At 44.0% G+C, this 19537-nt stretch overlaps 1 protein-coding gene across 3 annotated transcripts in view; it reads left to right on the top strand.

Moving 5' to 3' along the window:
• The window catches only part of RUNX2 (RUNX family transcription factor 2), a 157078-nt gene extending 138752 nt beyond the window's left edge, over positions 1 to 18326 (top strand). For all 3 annotated transcript variants that reach the window (XM_063153129.1, XM_063153127.1, XM_063153126.1), the window contains one exon: positions 17471 to 18326. In XM_063153129.1, the coding sequence (XP_063009199.1) occupies positions 17471 to 18135 (665 nt within the window). In that variant the 3' untranslated portion in view covers positions 18136 to 18326. The remainder of the gene's footprint in view (positions 1 to 17470) is intronic.
• Positions 18327 to 19537: the final 1211 nt, after the last annotated feature.

The raw sequence follows: 19537 nt of genomic DNA, 5'->3' as shown, positions 1-19537 counted from the left end.
TAATGATTTTTCTGCTTGCTGCTACTGTATGTCACCCAAATGAATGAGGCATTTATATACTGTCCTTTCATCTGGGATATCAAAGCACTTTATAAATATGGACCAGTGGCTCTGATGTGCAACCACTGAACTGTGGCTGCCTTGGAGGTGGCATGCGGTTGACATTTGGCTAGCAAAGCACATTTGAACATCAGAAACTGTTGGTTCCCTCAGAAAGGCTTGGAGGTGTGGGGGGTTGAGACTATCTGAGTTAACCTCTAACACATACCTGCCCCAACACAGGAAAGCAGCACCACTGCCCACCTTCCAGTGAGGTAAAATACAGTCTTGGCTAAGAGCATGACCAAAGCAGCTTCCATCAACTGGAATCACTGATTTTATTCCAGCCCGAGACCATGACTGCCAAAAATTATTACCATATGGGAAGCTGGTAAATTGCCCCAAGAAAATGAGCTTGGTGGTCCCAGATTAGTTTCACATGGACAGGTGTCTGCACCACAAAACCACAGTCACAACTGCTGCCAGCTGCGGTGGGTTTCAGAAGGGAGGTCCAGCACTGCCTGGGCAGTGGTTACACAAGTGGTGGTTCTAGAGGTGGCATCTCAGGGCTGCAGAGATGAGGCTGTTTGTGTCTCTTTAGGTGTTTCTTGACCCCTCCTATCCTGAGCGGTTAGTTAGCTTGTATGGTGCTCTCCATCATTGTTGCGGCAGGTGCTTTCTCTTACCTTCACACAGAGGCCCCCCAGCCCTGCTTCCACTCTGCTAAAAGGATGCAACAAAAAATTTCAACTGGGTTTATGTGTTGAAGTTGTTAAGTTCAGACCACACAAGCAGGCTTTAACATCTTTGGTACAACTTGGAAAATCCTCCACAGGACTGGAAGGGCCTTCTGGGTCACTAATCCCAACCTCCCGCTGCTGCAGGCTTTCACTTTGCATAATCCCGTAGAAAAGCTGACTAATCTTCAAAAACATGGACAATCACAGGAAACCTCAAAAGCTCTCCATATAAAAAAGGTGTCAAATCTATTTTGCACCCCTCCAACACCTTTCATCCAACACTTGTAATGAGTTTTGCAAACATGGATTTAAGAATTGCGATATCAGTGGGAGGGAAGAATTATCAATTATTCTTACGTATTTGAGAGGAAGAATTTGAAAGACAGTGAAATTATGAAGCAAATCCCCATTCTCATTCAGACAAAGTTCTTAGTGGCTTGAGGATGTTGGCTCCAATGGAGATATCCAAGACCATCCAACCAAACCAATTAGACAGTCACGAATTAAAATCAATGTTCCTGACTGTCTTTTTATCTGCGTTTTAAGCACTGAAGTGTACAATAGCTCAAGATTTTCCATCTTTCAGCCTCACTATTTCTTCCAGAATAAATGGATACTACATCCTGTTTCTTCTATGAGATAGCATGAACATCATCCCCTCTCTGAAGCATTCAAAGTCAGGTTGGACAGGGCCCTGAGCAACCTCATCTAGTGAGGATGTCCCCTCTCATTGCAGACGAATTGGACCAGATGACCTTTAAAAAGCCCATTTCAACTCAAACTGTTCTGTCATTCTATAATTCTATGATGTACCATAGTTAAGTGTACTCCAAGAGGGCAGGAGGCTCTGTTATAGCAAAGAGTATCAGCAGCAGATTTTAAGATTTTTTTTTTTTAATCTGTAGAAAATACAAAACAGACAAATTACCTTTCTGCATTTTCACATCATCAGAAAGATGAAACTGAGTCTGTCTTCAAACTCATGGAAACACACATTCCCTCTTCAGGGAGAATGAATCCTGGGCAATGCTCTGTGTTCTGTGGAAATGTTTTGCCTTCATCTTGAAGCCAAATGCTACCCTCAGTCTCATTGACTTTTGGTTGAATTTGACCTTTCTGATTTTCTAGCACATTTTTTGAACTTGTAAGTGTGGTTGATGGCTAAGTATGGCCATGGAGCTATTTATCAATCAGCAGATGATGGTAGAATTGTCAGGATTATTAACAGCATTAGTAAGTGGAGAAACTAGCCCCCACAACCTTGAAGCACTACTGTTTCAGGTTATTGGTGCTAAGATAATTGTTTGGGTCCACCTTTGATCAACACATCTTTTAGGATTTTCTTAAAATTTGTTACTTTAACAGCTGATCCCACTCTTACTGTACAGTGGATAAAAACTATCTTTTTATAGATTTTAGTAAGCACTTTAATTGACTTGGAAGTTCTCAAATGAATCTAACTTAACAGTGAAGGAGGGAATATGTGCTCCCCTGATGTCCTGTGCAGATTCTATAATGGCAAAAGTTGGTAAAACTTTGCTTGCAAATTTGTCCATAAAACAGTTGGAGGGTTCAAAGCAGGAGGCAAAATTCAGGATAAAGTGCAAGGGCAAATGCTGATGGACCTGCTTACACTGAGAAGCATCAAACCCAAAGATTGGCTCGACCTGGAGTAACAAGCTGGGAAGTTTGAACCAGGACATTTCAGATTACAATTCAAAACTCACTTTTAACTCGTGCTGCTATTCAGGGGTTACTCCAGCAACATGAAAAGGGGAGTTGTGAATACATGATGTGCTCAACAGGACTGGCAGATCTTACTTCAAAATGCTTGGTTTTGCTGGCATCTGTCCTGCTGCAGTCATGTATTTTTAAATCACTTTAAGCAGTTTCCTCTTTGAGATTTTTATTTGCTGTTTGACCGGGTTTTTTTTTTTTTTTTTCTGTGACACATTAACTTTCCTTCTCTCATCAGAGCTATTCTACTCAGACATAGACATGGACCTTTGATTATTTTTTATTAAGGACAAGTTAGGGATGCTTTAATTAGGGTCATGTACTCATTTCAGGTGTCCTAAAAATTAAGATCCATCTCTATTCTGGAAAGCTTTATTTCAGAAAGCTTTTTTCACAGGGACAGCTTCCAAAATTACATGTCTCCCAGCTATTTTTTTAACAATTTACTGACTTTGGGCCTTGGAGAGCTGAGATGAGCACCAAATTTGGGGTATTTACTCCACTAAATTGTGAATGCCCTGAAGACTGCAGTGCTTGGATTTTTTTACAAATGACAGAATTCAGGATAATGACAATGTTGGTGCACATATCTCAACTGACTCACAGCACCACTCCACATTTGGGTGCTGATTCAAACCCCATCTCTAACTATAATGTCACAGGGACTCGCCAAGTGCAGTACCTCTTTCTTATGTTGTACAGAGTGTGTTGGGCTGTATAATTCAGTCCAAACCTCTGCTGCTGTTACAATGAGAGCATTACCTGTAGTCTGAGCTATGCAGGGATTATTTGGGGTTCTTCTGGTAATTTCTGATGGCATAACCACTTTCCCAAGGTGCAGAAAGACTGAGCAGAGATGCTTTCTTGAAATGGGCTTCTTTCTCTGTGATGATTCAGTTAAGCCTATGGAACAGATGTATAGATGGACACACAGTGGTTTTGTGTTGGTTTGTTTTGGGTTTTTTCCTTGCAAGACTTAATGCTTTCCCTTGTAAGTCAGGATCCTGCATGAGTTTGTTTCCCTGTTGAGTCATTTTTGAATTTCAGCAGCTTAGCTCCTCCACATCCCTCCTTCATCAGCCTTTCTCTTCTCACATTCCTGGTGGCATCCGGGGTCCTTCTGACCTTGGTCTCCTGATAGTCCTGGTGTGGCTCAGACTACCCAGCTGGCTGTGCTCCCAGATTGCAGTCTGTGTTAAAGACAAAATGCTGTCTTTTTACAGCTCAGTTTCTTTCCATAAAGTTAATCAAGCAGCCTTCCTTTTACAAGGCAGCAGATCCTTTGGCATTTCTTCCTTTGGCATGCTGAAGATTCCCAATGCTGCCAGGTTTACCTCAGGAGAGAGAGAAGCTTCTTGCCCTGGAGAAGAGCTGTTCCCTAACAAGGCACTTGTATTGTGTCCTTGGAAAACTTCCTCCTCCCATTCAAACATGTTGTTGGGGATATCTTTGTATTTCTATTAGAGATGAGCACAAGCCATGAGTCTGGATCTAAACTTAGTCAAGCTCTGAGGTTCCTTACAGCAGGGAGTAGGAACTCGATGTGTGCTTTTGGCTGGAGACGCTCTCCTGTCTGCACAGCCTAACACAAAAAGCATCGCTGGGCTGTTGGGGAAGCTGCTGACACAACTGAGAAACTGAGTGGTGAAGGCTTGTCATCAAAATCAACAAACCTGAAGGCAAATGGGAACCTGGTGGTGTGAGTAGTCATTACCCCTTGCCCAGCCACTTGGAGCAAACTTTCTCTACTCAATAATCACCAGGTTTTATGAAAGGAAACAAACGAATTGCAGACGAAGCACAGAGCAAAATGTCCCTGCATTGCTCTTATTGGGGAAAAAGAAAAAATCTCCTTGTTTGGGCTTAGTTTGTGCATGCCTCTGCTGTGTAGTGAGCTGCAAACGGTGGCCTCTCAGTTCATTAATTGACAAACACCATCCCCTAAACATTTCCAGGCACAGTCATTTTCTTTTCTCAGGTTTACTCAGTGGTTCTTACTGAGGTTTACATTTTTCCACACATGTACTGAGAATAAACTTGCCTCTACAATCTCATCTCTTGTGCTCTGAGAAATTTTGATAATGTAATTCATAAGCAGATACATTTTCTGTGTCTGTCTCTTTTTGCAACTCTCCTGGCTTTGGCTGTTTACTACTCCCTTTACAGCAAACTGCCCCATTTCCCAAATACCGCAGAACTGCAGCATTTAATTCCATTTGTCTCTCTTTTTAAGAGGATGATCTGTCTTAAAGAAATTTTTCTCATTTAAAAATAATTTTGCTGTGGTTTTACAGTCAGCATGGTTCCCCCCAAAAGAAACAAAAAATCCCTGCAGGCCTATTTCTTCTCCTTCTCCCATGATGACACTGGTGTAAATGACACTGGTGCCAATGGAATTATTCCTGTTTTACACCAGTAGAAAAAAGACCAATTTCTGAAAGATAGGACATATTCAACATCTTCACAAAATTATATTAGGGCAGAAGGGTATCTCCATCTATCAAAAGGGATCTCAAACTGCTCTTTCATCTTCAATGTCTCAAATAGGGGAATATAGTCATCCACCAGCAGGACACAACAACCCCCAGGGTGAAATCTACAATGCATTTAGCATGGAGAAAAGGCAAAGGCAGCACAACACGGCCCCTTAGGAATGGGCCCAAGGAATACAGTGTCCAGCTGAAATTAGTGTTACTATTTGCCTCATGGAAATGGTTGGGAAGCCCAGCCAAATTGAGGGCTCCAGCCCAGTGGAGCAGCTGCAGTGAGGGCAGTCTCTGTTCCCCAGGCTCGCAGCCCCAGTGACAAACAGCAATCAGACCGCGGGCCAGCAAGAAGTGGAGCCAGGCAGAACTAAAATATCCCTGTTGGAGTGCGGTCCCATGAGGACAGTGTTATGTCTTACCAGAAACAAAGAGAAGAGCACATTTCCAGTCTCAAAGACTTCTCTGTCCCATTAAGGAAAGCTTCAGACTACAATTAGAAAAAAAACAAGAAAAAGAGACATAGCCACAGCATGCCAGTTTGCATCCAAATGCAGCCTAGAAAAAGCAGTTTTGCTCCCAGGAGAAGGCTGCTAGCACCCACAGACTGGTGGCTCCAGCTATCTCACTCAGGAGGGTGGGAATGTGACCCTGGAGAGAGACCATCCCTCCCCCAAACCCAGAGCCACTGGGTAAATATTGACTCAGAGAGAGGAGTGGCTGAATCACTCCTTCCTGTCCTAACAAGGTGTTTCCCTCTGCCCAGTGAGTGAACAAGCCCACCCTGCACAGCCCAAAATATCAGACAGGAATTGCTGACCGTGGTGATCAAAGGACATGGACTCAGAGACACAGGGCACCTCTGGGCAGGACTGACATGTTTGTTTGCCCTCAGAGTGGCCAAATGCCTCCTCCATCAAGTTATTCAGGAGGACACATGGTGGGAAGGATAGATAGGTGGAGGGATGAGGAACTTGGAGCCTCCTAGTGCAGTTCTTGTGTTCTTATCACATGCAACACCTCTCAAATTCTCTGACTGCTGTTCCACAGCTGCTGATGGTGTGGTTTTGTACACCAGTTAATGGTACAGCAAGGGCCTGTGTTCATGAAATCTCTGCCCCAAGATGCACTGAAGTAACAGTGAATTTGTAGAAAGGGGTAGGAAAAAGTCCAACTGTCTCAGTTGTCCATCTGTTTCCAGCTCAGGATTCAACCTGGGTTGGATTATTTGGATCATAACTGTAAATCTCTTTATAATCTAAGAGTATTAAAATAAAGCCCAGGAAAGACCTGGAAGACAAATGGTGGTGACCACTGACTGGAGCTGTGAGTGGGTGTCATGAACTTTTAGGTGGCTCCTAGCTTGTGTAATCCAACTGGATACAAGGGAAGGCTGAGTTCATTGTCGCAAGCACAGGTCTGGATTTCATTTCATGTCTGCTACAGATTTCCTAACTGGGTCACCATGCTAGCCTGGAACACAGGCATTATATGTTCCTCCTCCACTGAGATGTCACAGAGCTCAGGATTTGATGGTTTAAAAACTGGTTGAAGGTCTCCCAGAAAAAGGATGCGTAAGAAAAAGCATATGCTATGGATCTCTTTATATACGCTACGTTACCAAAAATGTTGTATTTATGTATTTCAAAACTGAGCACTGGGCTACATTTTCATTCCCCAGTACAAAGGCAAATACATTCCAAACAAAGCAATGTTGTTTCAACAAAGCAAGGGTTGAAATCTCTCCAGGGCTTCATTCTGTCTCATTTAGATCGGGCATAAGATCTTAAAGCAGAGTTTAGTGGTCGGCCGATCACGCTCCTCTGGGAAATGACAGAGTGGTAATTCAAAAGGGGTAGTGAAGTACAGCATTGTCTTGGTCTGCAGGACTGTTCTTCAATAAAACCAGCGTCTCACCCGGCTTACAGGAGAACATTTTGTTCCAAAGGAGCTGTGGCTCTTCAATAAACAAAAGAATTCACCTCCGGCTAGACTTGGGTGTAAAATGAAAATGTTATTGGAGACAAAATGTCTTTGTGAAGACAGCATTTCCATGATGCCTGCCACGATTGCCTGGGCATATCGAGCAGTTGAAGTGAAAAAGGATAAAAGGTACATCTCCAAGGCATTGACTCCATGGGTGTTTGAAAACTTCTTTCAGGCTTGGGAAGTGGTTTCAGTCCACGCTGGGAGCTCTGAGGGAGGGGATAAGCAGCCTGGGTCCTGTCTGGCCATGGGCTGGCACTCACCCTTTTTGTAGTAAGGACTCAGATTTGATCACAAGTGAGTTGAATCTTTCAGGGCTTTCCTGAAAGCCTTTCCTTGGAGTAAACAAGTTCTCCCACATCTGACACAAGAGATTGGGAAGCATCCCAGAGTATCTAAACACAAAAACCATGAGATATTCCTCCCCCAGTCCGAAACTCCTGGTACACTCGGGAAAGTTCACAAACAGCAAAGGAGTCATAGGGTCATTCAGGGAAATAATTCATGTCCTGACTGGCACAGCTCAGGTGCTCAGATATGGCTGTCTCCCACCCAGATTAACTCTGAACAGATATGGTCTCTGTGGTTCCTTGGTGCATGAAGATGATAAAAATCACCTCGGGCTGTGCAGTTTCAGGGGATTTTTGTTACAAGATTATTTTCCTAAAAATGGCACCATGCCTCTGGGGATCAAACGTACTTGGAAATATATGAAAATTTAATCAATTACGTGAGTTAGTTCCGACTTTTCTTGCATACTTATGGCAAGATCATTCCTTTGTCATCCTCAGATCACTGAGGGGCTCTTTATTGTACAGTCAAGGTGTCCACTTTTAGCTTGACAAGCAGGTTTTGGCCTTCAAACTCTTAGGCGGAGCAACAGCCAAGCTCATCTGGCAGAGACAGTCTTTTGTGGTGTGTCTAATCATGGCCTCCTACTCAGCCTTTATTTCACCCAAAAGTTGCTCACTGAGGAGAACAAACATCCTTGTTCTGCTCTGGGGATGGGACAGGGGACTTTCTACACTCTTTCTCACTGTCTCTTCCATTTAAGTAATGAGTTTACACAGCTTGAAAGATGGTACAAGATAAAGGACTGTTAGACCACTGCTTTGCTATGAAGCCTTGTGCTGGGGCAGTTGTATGCCCAGGAAAATACAGAGTTCCTGTGTTTCAGTGGGGAGCACAGCTGTGCCAAGCCTTTGAGAGAGACAAACCATCCAAAAGCAGAGCGTGGAAGAGGTTCAAGCCTGGACTGTTTCATGAATCAGCCCAAGAAAAGCCATATGGTGTCTGCAAAGGAGGCCTGTCCACTGCTGGCTGGACATTGTCCTTGCTGGACTCTGTGTAGCAACCTGAAATCTCATTGACTCATGTGAACCAAATTTCCAGACTTGACTCACTGGCTACTAAAACCATAAGATTGCATGGTGTGTCTCAAATTTTTCCTGGGGAAAAAAACAGCAGGAAAATATATCTTTGGTTAATTAACATTTGAGTCTGCTTTAAAGCCTTCAGAGAATATATGTTAAGAAATTAAACTAATCTCAAAACAGCAAAGAAAAATAAACCTAAAATATCTGGACCATCAAGATTTGTTTCTGTAAATGTTCCTGGTTGCCTCATCCTGAGATGCTGAAGTATGTTCAGGGAAGGACAACAGAGCTGGTGAAGGGTCTGGAGCACAAGTCAAATGAAGAACAGCTGAGGGAGCTGGGGGTCTGAGCCAGGAGAAAAGGAGGCTCTGTGGGGCCTTCTCATTCTCTGCAACTGTCTGAAATAGGTGTAGCCAAATTGAGGAGGATTGACCTCCTCTTCCAGGTAACAAGGAATAACATTAGAGGAAATGGCCTCAAGTTGTGCTAGGGGAGGTTTACATTGGATATTATGAAAAATTTCTTCACTGAAAGGGTTGTCCAGCATTGGAACATTGCCCAGGGAAGTGGTGGAATCATCATCACTGGAAGCGTTCAAAAAATGTTTAAATGTGGCACTTGGGGACATGGTTTAGGGATGGACCAGACACTCTTAGGTTAATGGTTGGACTTGATGATCTTGGAGATCTTTTCTAACCTTAATCATTCTATGATCCTTTGGTTTAAAGGTAAAAGATACACATCTTGTCTACTCTCTTTTGTATCTCTTAGGACCTGCTCAATGTTGTGGGATCATGGGTTTATTCTAGGGCCATGTGTGGCAGGAGGGGCAATTGAGAAAGGTCCAAAGAGTAGGAACACAGGTGGTTTTAGAGAAAATGCTCTTGGCATTATCATTATCAAAAATTCCCTCATAAATGGAAAAATTTCCTCACATGGTGCAAAACTAAACTGAGAAACTCATTGCTGTAGGAGTTAATTGTCAAAACCTTGCCAAAGGATGAGAAAATAAAAGGGAAAAAAGAAACAGGAAAAAGAAAAATAATAAAAAAATTATGTGATGTTTACAATGCCAATAAGACCATAATAGGGGCATTTAGAAAGACAATAGTACTTATTAGGAAAAGAAAACAAGAGTCTCAGAAGAATTACACGTGTTGGAAAAGCTGTCTGTTTCAAAACAGGAAAAACACTTTGGTGCAGCTAATGGCCAGATCTAGATAGGTAATTACACACAAGCTCTTTCAGCTGCAGTCCATGCAGTTGCAGCTCATTTTGAGCCTGATCTTAAATCAAATCTGTTGGCCTCCATCGAAGGTGATTGCTGATAGTGTAAACATCTGTCCTAGGCCAAAACCCTGATTCATTAATGGAACATCAGGAAAATTTCCTACAATGGACTAAGGTATAGCTTAGTCCATTTTTTTGATATTTCCTTGGAGGAAATTTTTTGATTGAAGATTTTTTTGATATTTCCTTGGAGGCAGCATTGACTGACCATTGACAGAGGCAAAATTCAAGGCAGTCTGAACAAAATGATCTGAACAATTATACCACTTTCTTCTTCTTCCTGTTTCTTTTGGCTCTCCAAAAGTCGTTGTCAGTCCTATTTTAGTTTCAGAGGACCTAAAAAGTCTCCCAAGCCACTTTGCCATCCTCACTAAGTTGCTGGGAAGGGAGTATATGTGGGTGGAGGAGATGTTCTTGTGTGGCCACGGGAGGGCTGGGCTGGCAGTCTCCTTATGCACAACAGATTTTTCTGCTGTGCCTTTTTTCTGTACTGCAAAGTGGAAGGAAAGAATCTTTCCCCAGTTTAAGAAGTTGCGTTAATAGAAGCTTAGAGCAAAGGAGCCATCATTGACAATGCTGGTTGATGGGGAAGATGAGAGTGGCCTTTGCTCCTGGCTCCTTGATGGACTTCTGTCGAGGCATTTAATTTTTTGTATTCTTTGGTCTGGCCCCAAAAAAGTGCAGCCAGTGTGGGACTCGTCTGTGCAGCGCTTTGAGCACAGCAGGACAAATGTGTTAGGCAATGAGCACTGTCATGAGGAATTGCCTGCTGCCCAACAATATTACCTCTCCAACGTGCCTACCTCCTCTTTTCCCATTCCCTCCCCACGCTGAGATGTCAGGGCATCCTCAGGGACTCTTCTGTTTTCGGAAATCACAGGAGCTGCAGAGCACTTCAAAAAGTCCGGCTCTGTCCCTTAGGTGTCAAAGAAGGACCTCAGGTTCCTGGAAAATCTGGTCCCAAGTGAGTGTAAAAACACACATTTTATCAGGAAGTGAATAAAATCTCACTGAAATTAAGCCAGGGACAAAGATGAAAAAGCAGATGGCCCATGACAAACTGTGAGAACGAATTTGTTCGCATGACATGGGAATAAGTATGTACTCATAACAGACTATTACTCAAGAAATTTTGAAAGAGCACAACTCCACAGGAGTCATAATGGGATTAGTCACATAAAGCTCAGTCCAGCTAAGCCTGGTGTACTGTACCTGAAAGAAGAGAAACAGACCCCAAAAACAGACCACAATTGAAACAAACAAAAAAAAAAAATAAAAGCAAGTTACAAAGAGATGCACAAGTTTATGAAGTAAGAAAAATTTTTAAATTAATTAAAATATGTAGAGTAGGTCTTGGATTATTAGGCTGCTTAAAAAGCAAGAGGCCAGAGGAAGGAGCCTTCCTGAAATGACTCAACCAGTTTGACAGCACAGAGTTGGGGTGTTTTTGGTGAAATGCCATGGACCCTGGAAGAGACTGCCATGTGCTCCATTACAGCATTGTTCTCGCAAACTACAATTATTTGCAATTATTTGCAAAATCCCTTTAAAAATAAGCCACAAACCAGAGGAATAGGGTTGATTTGGAATACTCTGATCTATTTTTTTGTTCAAATCAGTACTTTGCACAAAACTCCTGTCTTGAACAGACATATTTAAATACATAAAACAACTCCTATCATTAAAGGGAGCAGCATCGTGATATATAAAATATTTTGTGATTTTTCTACCTATAAAGAGAGGAGTGGGTTCCTAGGACAGGTATGTGATTTGCTTTATCTAAAAAATAATTAACAATAAATAATTAACAATAAGCTTGCCTAAATGCTTTTATGAATTTTCTATGCATTTCTAAGCTGCTCACCCAAAAGCAAGTGTTCAGAGCTAGTTTAGATTGATTAATTAAATAATTAATTAAAGGCTAGACTAGAACGAAAATAATATCTAGAGCCAAATTCTGTTTCTGAAATCACATGTATGCAAACACCAATCCTGGAGTGCTCACACTGATGCTTTTGTTCAGACCTACACCACAAGTCATGTCCTGTGGCCTCTTCACCCAAGCTGGTGACTTAATCCCTTCTAAACTTGCTTGAAACCCTTCTAAACTTGACTTAGCCTGGCAGTGGGAAGCAATTCCACTCCATCTGAATCACACCTGAGCAGCGCAGGAGGGTTGGCTTCAGATGCAGGTCCCAGAGATGGATTTTGTCCGTGCAAAAGCAGCACCGCCCTCAGTGACGCACATGCTGCTCTTGGGCTCTCATTTACCACAAGCTGTTGGGACTGGAGTTTCACTTCTCACCAGAAAGCGGAGGCAGGCGTATATTTAGACTTTCTTGGGAAGCAGCTGTGAAACGCAGGGGGAGCACACACGCACTCTGTCCCGCGGGCACACACAGACACCGACAGCTTTAGAGCAGCTGCATCAACCTGAGCAGAAAGGACACGGCCCAGAGGCCTCCTGCAGGTCACTGTCTCTCCAAAGAGACTCATTTCAGCATCTCAATATCCTTATCATTGAATCACAGGATCGCAGGATCATAGAACAGTTTGGGATGGAAGGAATGTTAAAGATTTTCTCATTCCAACCTCTCTACTCGTTGCAGGGACACCTTCCACCAGACCAGGTTGCTTAAAGCAACATCCAATCTGGCTTTGAACACTTCCAAGGAAGGCACATTTTCTCTGAGCAACCTGTTCCAGTGCCTCACCACCTTCTGAGAAAAACTTTCTTCTAATGCTGTCTGAATCTCTCTCTTATTTTAGTTTAAAATCTTTCCCCCTTTTCCGATCACTATCTTCCCTCTTTAAAAGTTGTTGACCCTCACTTTTTTAAGCTCCCTTGAAGCACTGGTTATTTAAATAAATAAAGTACTGGCACTATTGAAATAGATTGCTTGTTCAGTCCTGACTCACTTGAAAGATTATCACCTTCTCAATCACAAGTTCATTCCTCGAAGCACTCTAGGGGCTTCAGGTTCTAGTGTCCTGTATCTTAAACCTTATCTCTATGGGTTTGTGCTTTCCATGGGAACACAGAAGGAGCATCACTCATCTGCTATTGAGATTTGATAGGAAATTGATGGTGCCAAGAGGATGGAGCCAAGCTCTAGCCTGTGGTGCCTGGCAATAAGACAAGTGGCAGAGGGCAGAAACTCAGGAAGAGGGCCCAGGAAGTTCCACCTGACCATGAGGAATAGCTTCTTTCCTGGGCAGTGACCAAGCACTGGAACAGTCTGTCCAGAGAGGGTGGGGAGTTTGCTCATTGGGGTATTCCAGAAAAGTCTGGACACGATCCTGTGTTCCATGTTTTGGGATGTCCCTGCTTGAGCAGGGGGCATGTACAAAGTTACTCCCTGTGGTCCCTTCCAGCCTGATCCAATATGTGATTCTGTGAAATCACATGCTACATCTACCTATAAAGTGAGAAATCCTACTGCCCTTATTCAGCCATTTAGAAGATACTCAGCCCTTCTAAGGTAGTGGATTTACCAGAAGTTCTGGGAGGGGAGGGACGCTTCAGAGCACAATCCCTCACCCCACTTAGGGACTGGATGGCTTGGAGTGGTTTTACCCCAGAGGTTCTTCTTTCATGACTGTGGAGCCAAGACGACTGCCTCATGCTAGATGCCAGCTAAAGGGCTGATGTTAGATGAGCTGAATCTGTGGAAAGTCATGCTCCTGCTTTTCCCTCAAGGTTTCTTCTTCATGGACCTTTCCCTTGTTAGTTGACAATAGACTGAGAAATCAGAGTTTGCAGCAATTTAGCTGCAAGGCAGATAAAATCAGTAGTCAAACAAAAGCAGCTTAGATAGCCAAGGCCGACTCTAAAGTGAAGTACATTATCTTCTCATACAGCTGAATTCATTTAAAATAACTTTAGTTGGCCATTCTCACAGGGCAGATCATCAATCTTTTGGTGACATTCATCATCATGAGCAGGACAAATATTAGGAAATCCCCACCTGGAGGTGCTCCTCTGGTCCTTCTCATTACAGCCCCATGAGTTTTGGACACCCTGAGATCCTCTTGGATGTAGCAGAGCAGAAATGTTTCCTCCTGCTTGCAAATAAGTAAAGCAGGGATGTACAATGGCTTTCTCTTTGAGAGAGCCATAGTAGATCAGGAGGGTAGGGAATGTTTTTAAGCTAGGCAGTCATTTTTATGCACGGATACATGGCACTCTTTTGCAATGTAGGCATTTTCAGATCATGACATCCACATCCAATTTAGTTATCCAACATTATTCCCAGAAAAGTGATGAAGATAAATCTCTCATTCCAGCTATAAAGAGGTGATGCTCGACCTATTTAATCCACTGAATGCAAAGAAAGGCTTGGTAATTAGTTAAATGTAGACAGCTATGCTGTACGCTGTGACTGTGTATAGACAGACGAGCCAAAGGTGACTTGAGGGAGTGGCATGAAGCTGTCTCAGGGGAGGTTTATGTTGGATATTAGGAGAGGTTTCTTCACCCAGAGGGTGGCTGGGCACTGGAACAGGCTCCCCAGGGAACTGGTCATAGCACTGAGCCTGGTAGAGCTGAAGAAAAACTACAACACACTCTCAGAGACATGGTGTGATTTTTGGGGTGGACCTGTTCAGGATTTGGACGCCATGAGCCTTGTAGGTCCCTTCCAACTCTGGATATTGTGTGATTCTGTGACTGGAATCCCATCTCAGTAAAACAGTTCTCCTGAAGGATGAAGCAAAGCTGCCTGTGCTCTCAATATAAAAGAAGTGACTCTTGAAGTTGCTCAGAGAGATAAATCTTATGTGTCTAAGCCTTCATTTATGGGGCTTTCCCTCAATACACAACATGGAAAGTGTAGAGACTTCCAAGGAATTTCTTCACCAAGCACTTTTAGTTCAGTTGTTTAGATGAAGCTGATCCCAACCCCGGATTCACTCCCCCAGCTGCTGATATAAATTTTCCTCTAAGCTACAAGCTTGCCTTGAACAGTCAGTCTCTGCATGTGGGGGTAGGCTGCAGCATCCACCCAGCTTCTGTGGACTGGGTGTACTGGGGGATGCTGAATGACCAGGAACAGGTGGCTGATATCCTTAGGGAAGGTAACTGTACCTGTCTGAGCACTCTGTGTTCAACATCTCTCCTCTCTGCAGGCATCCATCCAACCCCACCTAGCTCCAGCTCTGTCTAGATGTGGATTGAACACCCCCAGCAGTGAAAGTACACCTGGATGCTCCAGTTTAAGACTCTCTTTTTGTAAGGGCTGTACAAAAAAAGTGGAAATGACCAGGCACTAAAATTGTGATGAGCTGCAATGAGAGGGAAAAAAAAAACAGCACTAGAGAGGAAGGAAATAAATCATCCTGTTGTATCTGATACGCAACAGTAGTTGCTTGCTCCATGTTTCATCCTATTCAGAACTCCCATATAACTGGACTTTCTCAAACACACTCCAGCAATTTTAATCTTGGAGAAAAAAATTGTTGACACTGCTTTGGGCAGGGTTTGTGACTGGGCAGTCTGCAGAGGTCCCTCCCAGGCTCAGTGGTGCTGTAGTTCTGCAGTCTTTGGATGCTGAGCAGCTGGGTCAGACCCATCCCAGCCATCAGTCACTCTGTGTTCTCTGATCTGAGCATTGCAGCAGCTCCCACATGTCCTGGATACACAAGGATCCACGTGCAGGTGTCCAGACACCCATGTGGAATTTCTTAGATGGAAGTATGGGAGCCTGATCAAGCTGAGCAAGTTGTGTTTAAAGGCTACATGGCATAAATAAATCTTAAAGAGGGATTAGGGGAATGACAAAGCTGTGGCTTCTGATAGGGAAACCACACTGCTTGGAAAGGTTTCAGCCAAATGGAAGAGCCTTTGGTGTCCAGATTTTTGCCTCTATTTTTGTCTATATAAGTTGCTACTCTTCATATATTAACTCCAGTATCTCTGACTATTTAAGAATCAGTTGTGACAGTTACTTGCCACAGATTATAAACCAGATTACATTAAGGTTTGTCAAACTTCCTCTGCTCTCTAATGTATGGAAAAACATTACACTTAATTTGATTTGCTTGGGCAGTGTGGACAGGGATTAGCCACACTATATATGGACCATAAACACTGTTCTGGTTAACACCACAGTGCAGCCAAACCTGAAACTTTCATCTCAGTCCTTGCAAACTTCAGTGGTTTGGATGGAAAAGGAACCTGTAGTTGAGCTATGCTTTATTTTTGTTTTTGTCTTGAGAAACCCAAGGCAAATCAAGAGCACTTTGGAAGCCCAAAATGCAGCATCCTCAGCCCACCTCCAGTGGACAGGGGTGGGGTGCCTGTGTAGGCAGGGACCTTGTATTGGGAAGAAAGCCAATACACAAAGGAAGGAAACCATTTCAAGGAACCTGCAGTAACTCTCCATAAAAATCTCAGGAACATAAAGGCAAACTCAATTTTGTGTCATAATCCCCTCCAAGCAACATGTGTGTCTGGTTAAGAACAACATAGTAGTCCCATGTGGGACAAAGATGGACTTTTCCTGCCTGCATGTCCAGCTGGTTTGGTATTAGGAATGACAGGGAAAAACCTTTGCTTTTGAGTCAGAATTTCAGTTTGCTATCTGGAATACCAAAGCAGCCAGCAATGAAAATGTATTCTCACATCAGATTTTTTAGATGCCAGAAATAATAATAGCATAGTGTTAACACCTCAGTACCGGGCTTTCTCTAGGTTGTTTTAACCTAGATAAATTTATTAATTTGTGTCTTTTTTATCCACAGCAGTGCCTTAAAATTTGCACTTAATTGCAGCAAAAGTAGTTTTAAAATCCATCTCTTTTACACTGATCACTCCTGTAGCATCTCACCAACTCCTGTATAATGTGTTCCCAATGCTAAAATAAAGATGTACAGCCTATCCAAATCTTTGAGGCTGTTGAAAAGGTAAAATTTTCTATTATATTTCTGGCTTTCAGAATGATTATAGAAATAGGATCATCCTTAACATATGGTATTTAGCCACTGGGCACAGTGGGTAGAGCACCTTGGACTGTCATGTGGCTCTCCAAGCCTCTTTATATCATCCAGAGGCTTCTCTTTCTTCCTATGCTGTATCTAAGGGACTCAATCCAAATTTCTAATGATCTTAGTGGACATCGGATGAGGTACAGTGAACTACTTACAAGAGGGCACAAATGTCAGTCAGGGATGCACAGTGTCGACAATTTCTTTCTGTCTCTTCTTTTTGATTTTCATATCTGAAGTAGCTGAGGGGATCTAGGCAGGGATATACATCAGACTTTGATTGTGTGAACTCAGCCATGTCTCCATACATTATAAAAAAAACCTAAAGGATCTAAACCACTGGGTAGCCCTTATTGTGTCTGGTGTTTAACTGTCTGTTCAAATCAAAATGCTGAAAACTGGGACCCTCTGTAAAGCAGCAATTTAGCTCAAGCAGAAGCTGTCCAGCCCTCCCATCTGCACAGGACATCTGAGTCACTTAGGGCATTACCATGGTTCCATGGCTGGCCAGGAAAACAAGTGGGTAATTCACCAGGTAATTCATAGCTACGAGATGCCAACCAGAAAAATGTTCAGGCCTGTCCACAGGTTTTATGAAGAATGAGAGTGGAAAGATAATTTACTTTTATAATATTTAGTTCATGCTAACCTGCAATAGGCTCTTGTCTTAGATTACATCTGTTATTTTCTAATGGGCCTACAGAGAGTATCACTGCCAGCTGGTGAAATTTCCCCTTTCCTCAAGGAAGGCTTGGTCCCATTGAGGGCACAGCAGGCAGCAGTCTGTATGTAAGGGTATGTGTGAATGAAGGCTCATGGTGTATCTTCCTTGCAGATTCAGATCCTTGCACTCCTGATGCTCCACCTGCTGCCACTTCACCACCAACTTCTGAAGAGCCTGGACCTTTCACAGCTCCAGCATCACCCTCCTGTTCCTCTGACACCGGCACTGCATCATTTTCACCACCGTTACCCGCGTGTGTTGCAGCCTTACATCCAAAACCACCTCCTATTTCACCATCCACTTCTGCTGCCACTGTTCACTCTGGACTTCCTTCTCTCCCTGCCCCACCTGCTTCTACTCCATCCCTGCACCCTGGGATTTATCTGCCCGTTGTGCCACCCAGTGGTGCCACCCACCTCATCAACTGGCTGCCCTTCCTCGCCTCAGCCACGCTTGCCACCATCCAAGGCAAGGAGGAAGACCAGCCACCCATAAGCACAGGCTCCCTGGAAGGCATGAAGCCCTGCAGCAGCCCAGCCCCACACCCCTCCCAAGAGGAGAATCCCCAGGCAGCAGCTCTGGGAAGCAGCGCTCCGGGGGCTGCGTCCCCACCACCAGCGGTGCCCGCAGGCTCCGAGGCATCCGCGAACGTCAGCGACATCCTGGCGGAGCTGCGGACCATGAACAGCCACCTCTCCACCATTGCCCGAGCCCTCACCCAGCTGGCATCGTCCCTGGCACCCCAGCAGGATGCTGGTGGCACCCCACCTCCTTAGTGCCAGGTTTCACAGGGAGTGGTGCTGCCCAGAGGAAAGGGACCCTCCCCAAACCTGCCCACGCCACTGGAGCAAGCTCGCCGCAGTCGCAGACGCCGACCACGTCTCCCCAGTGGGTTTTTCTGTCAGTTTGTTTGTTTGCCCCTTGTTAATGGCTGCATATATTAAAAAATAGTTTTGTGGTCTTGTTAATAAAATTGTTTATGTTTCTGGCGTTCCTTTTGGATGCGCTCACGCCCCTCCTCTCACCCATTAACCACACGAGCACTGGTAGGAGCCGGTGAAACTCACACACTGAAAATGCTGGGAATCTGAAGTGGTGAGAAGTTACCCACGAGAAAATGCTCAAGGCATTCACAAAACCACTCTGGGCAATGTGGGGGACACAGAAAGGAAAGGACACAATGAAACTGAAAAAATTCCATGTTTATCCTCATCCATGTTGAATGGCACAGCTCTGTTGAAGTTGGAGCCCTTCCCAGTGCACTAAATCTCAGGGGTAATTGTAACTACCAGCACAGGTACGAGCCATGATAAATTATTCAGAATATAAAGCAGGGTAGTTGTCTAAGCAGCAGTGGGGCTGAAGAGCTACCAAACAGCCTCATCCACCTCCTGCCCTCCAAGAGAGAGAGAAGTGAGGGTGCTTAGCTCAAGTCAATCTGTGTTATTTGCCAGTGGTGCCCGGGGTTCTTCAAGGGCATAAACAGACCAAGCTAATTTACAACAATCAGCCAGGCACATGTGGATAAATCCTACATTTCACAATCTTTCCCTATTGCCAAGGTGCAGCAGCTTGCCTAAAAGTGGCATTTGAAGGTGTGAAACCTTAAACAATCCTCTTGGTGGATGGAGAAAAACCTCCTGGACGTGAATCCAGGATTTGCTCTTCCCAAATGTCTGACCTGTAGAGCAGCTGGTGGAGGCAGGATTGGACAGGTGGAGGCACCAGAGCTGGAGATGAAGACTGGGATGTACTTGGAGCTCTGGAAGAGCCCTTGGAAAGAGAACTAAAATTTCTTGCAGAGCTGATTTGTGCATCTCAGCTGAAGTCTGCCCACAGTACAAACAACCAGACCGGGTTGTCCCTGTCCACAGTGTGCCTGATCTTTAAGTTCCCTTCCAACCCAAATCATTCTATGATTTTATGAACCAGCAGTCCAAATATCTTTTCCCAAATGTGGGCCAAGCTTAGTTCTGGTGGCTGCTGAGCCAGGCTGTGCTGCTGCTCTGCCTTTCATCCCAGTGGATTAAAACAAAACACATGCTCATGGCAAAGAGAAGAAAGTAAAGGTCTCTGTGAAGCTGTGTATGATCTCGCCATAATTTAGCTACACAGCCCTCAGATATCAGGATCTGAGGCCATCTCTAGGAAAATCCCAGACAGACAGATCACTAGATA

This window comes from Melospiza melodia, chromosome 3 (assembly GCF_035770615.1).
Source record: "Melospiza melodia melodia isolate bMelMel2 chromosome 3, bMelMel2.pri, whole genome shotgun sequence".
In the NCBI taxonomy this organism is placed as follows: domain Eukaryota; kingdom Metazoa; phylum Chordata; class Aves; order Passeriformes; family Passerellidae; genus Melospiza; species Melospiza melodia.
The sequence above is the reverse complement of the archived record's forward strand: the minus strand, read 5'-3'. Positions and strand labels throughout refer to the sequence as shown.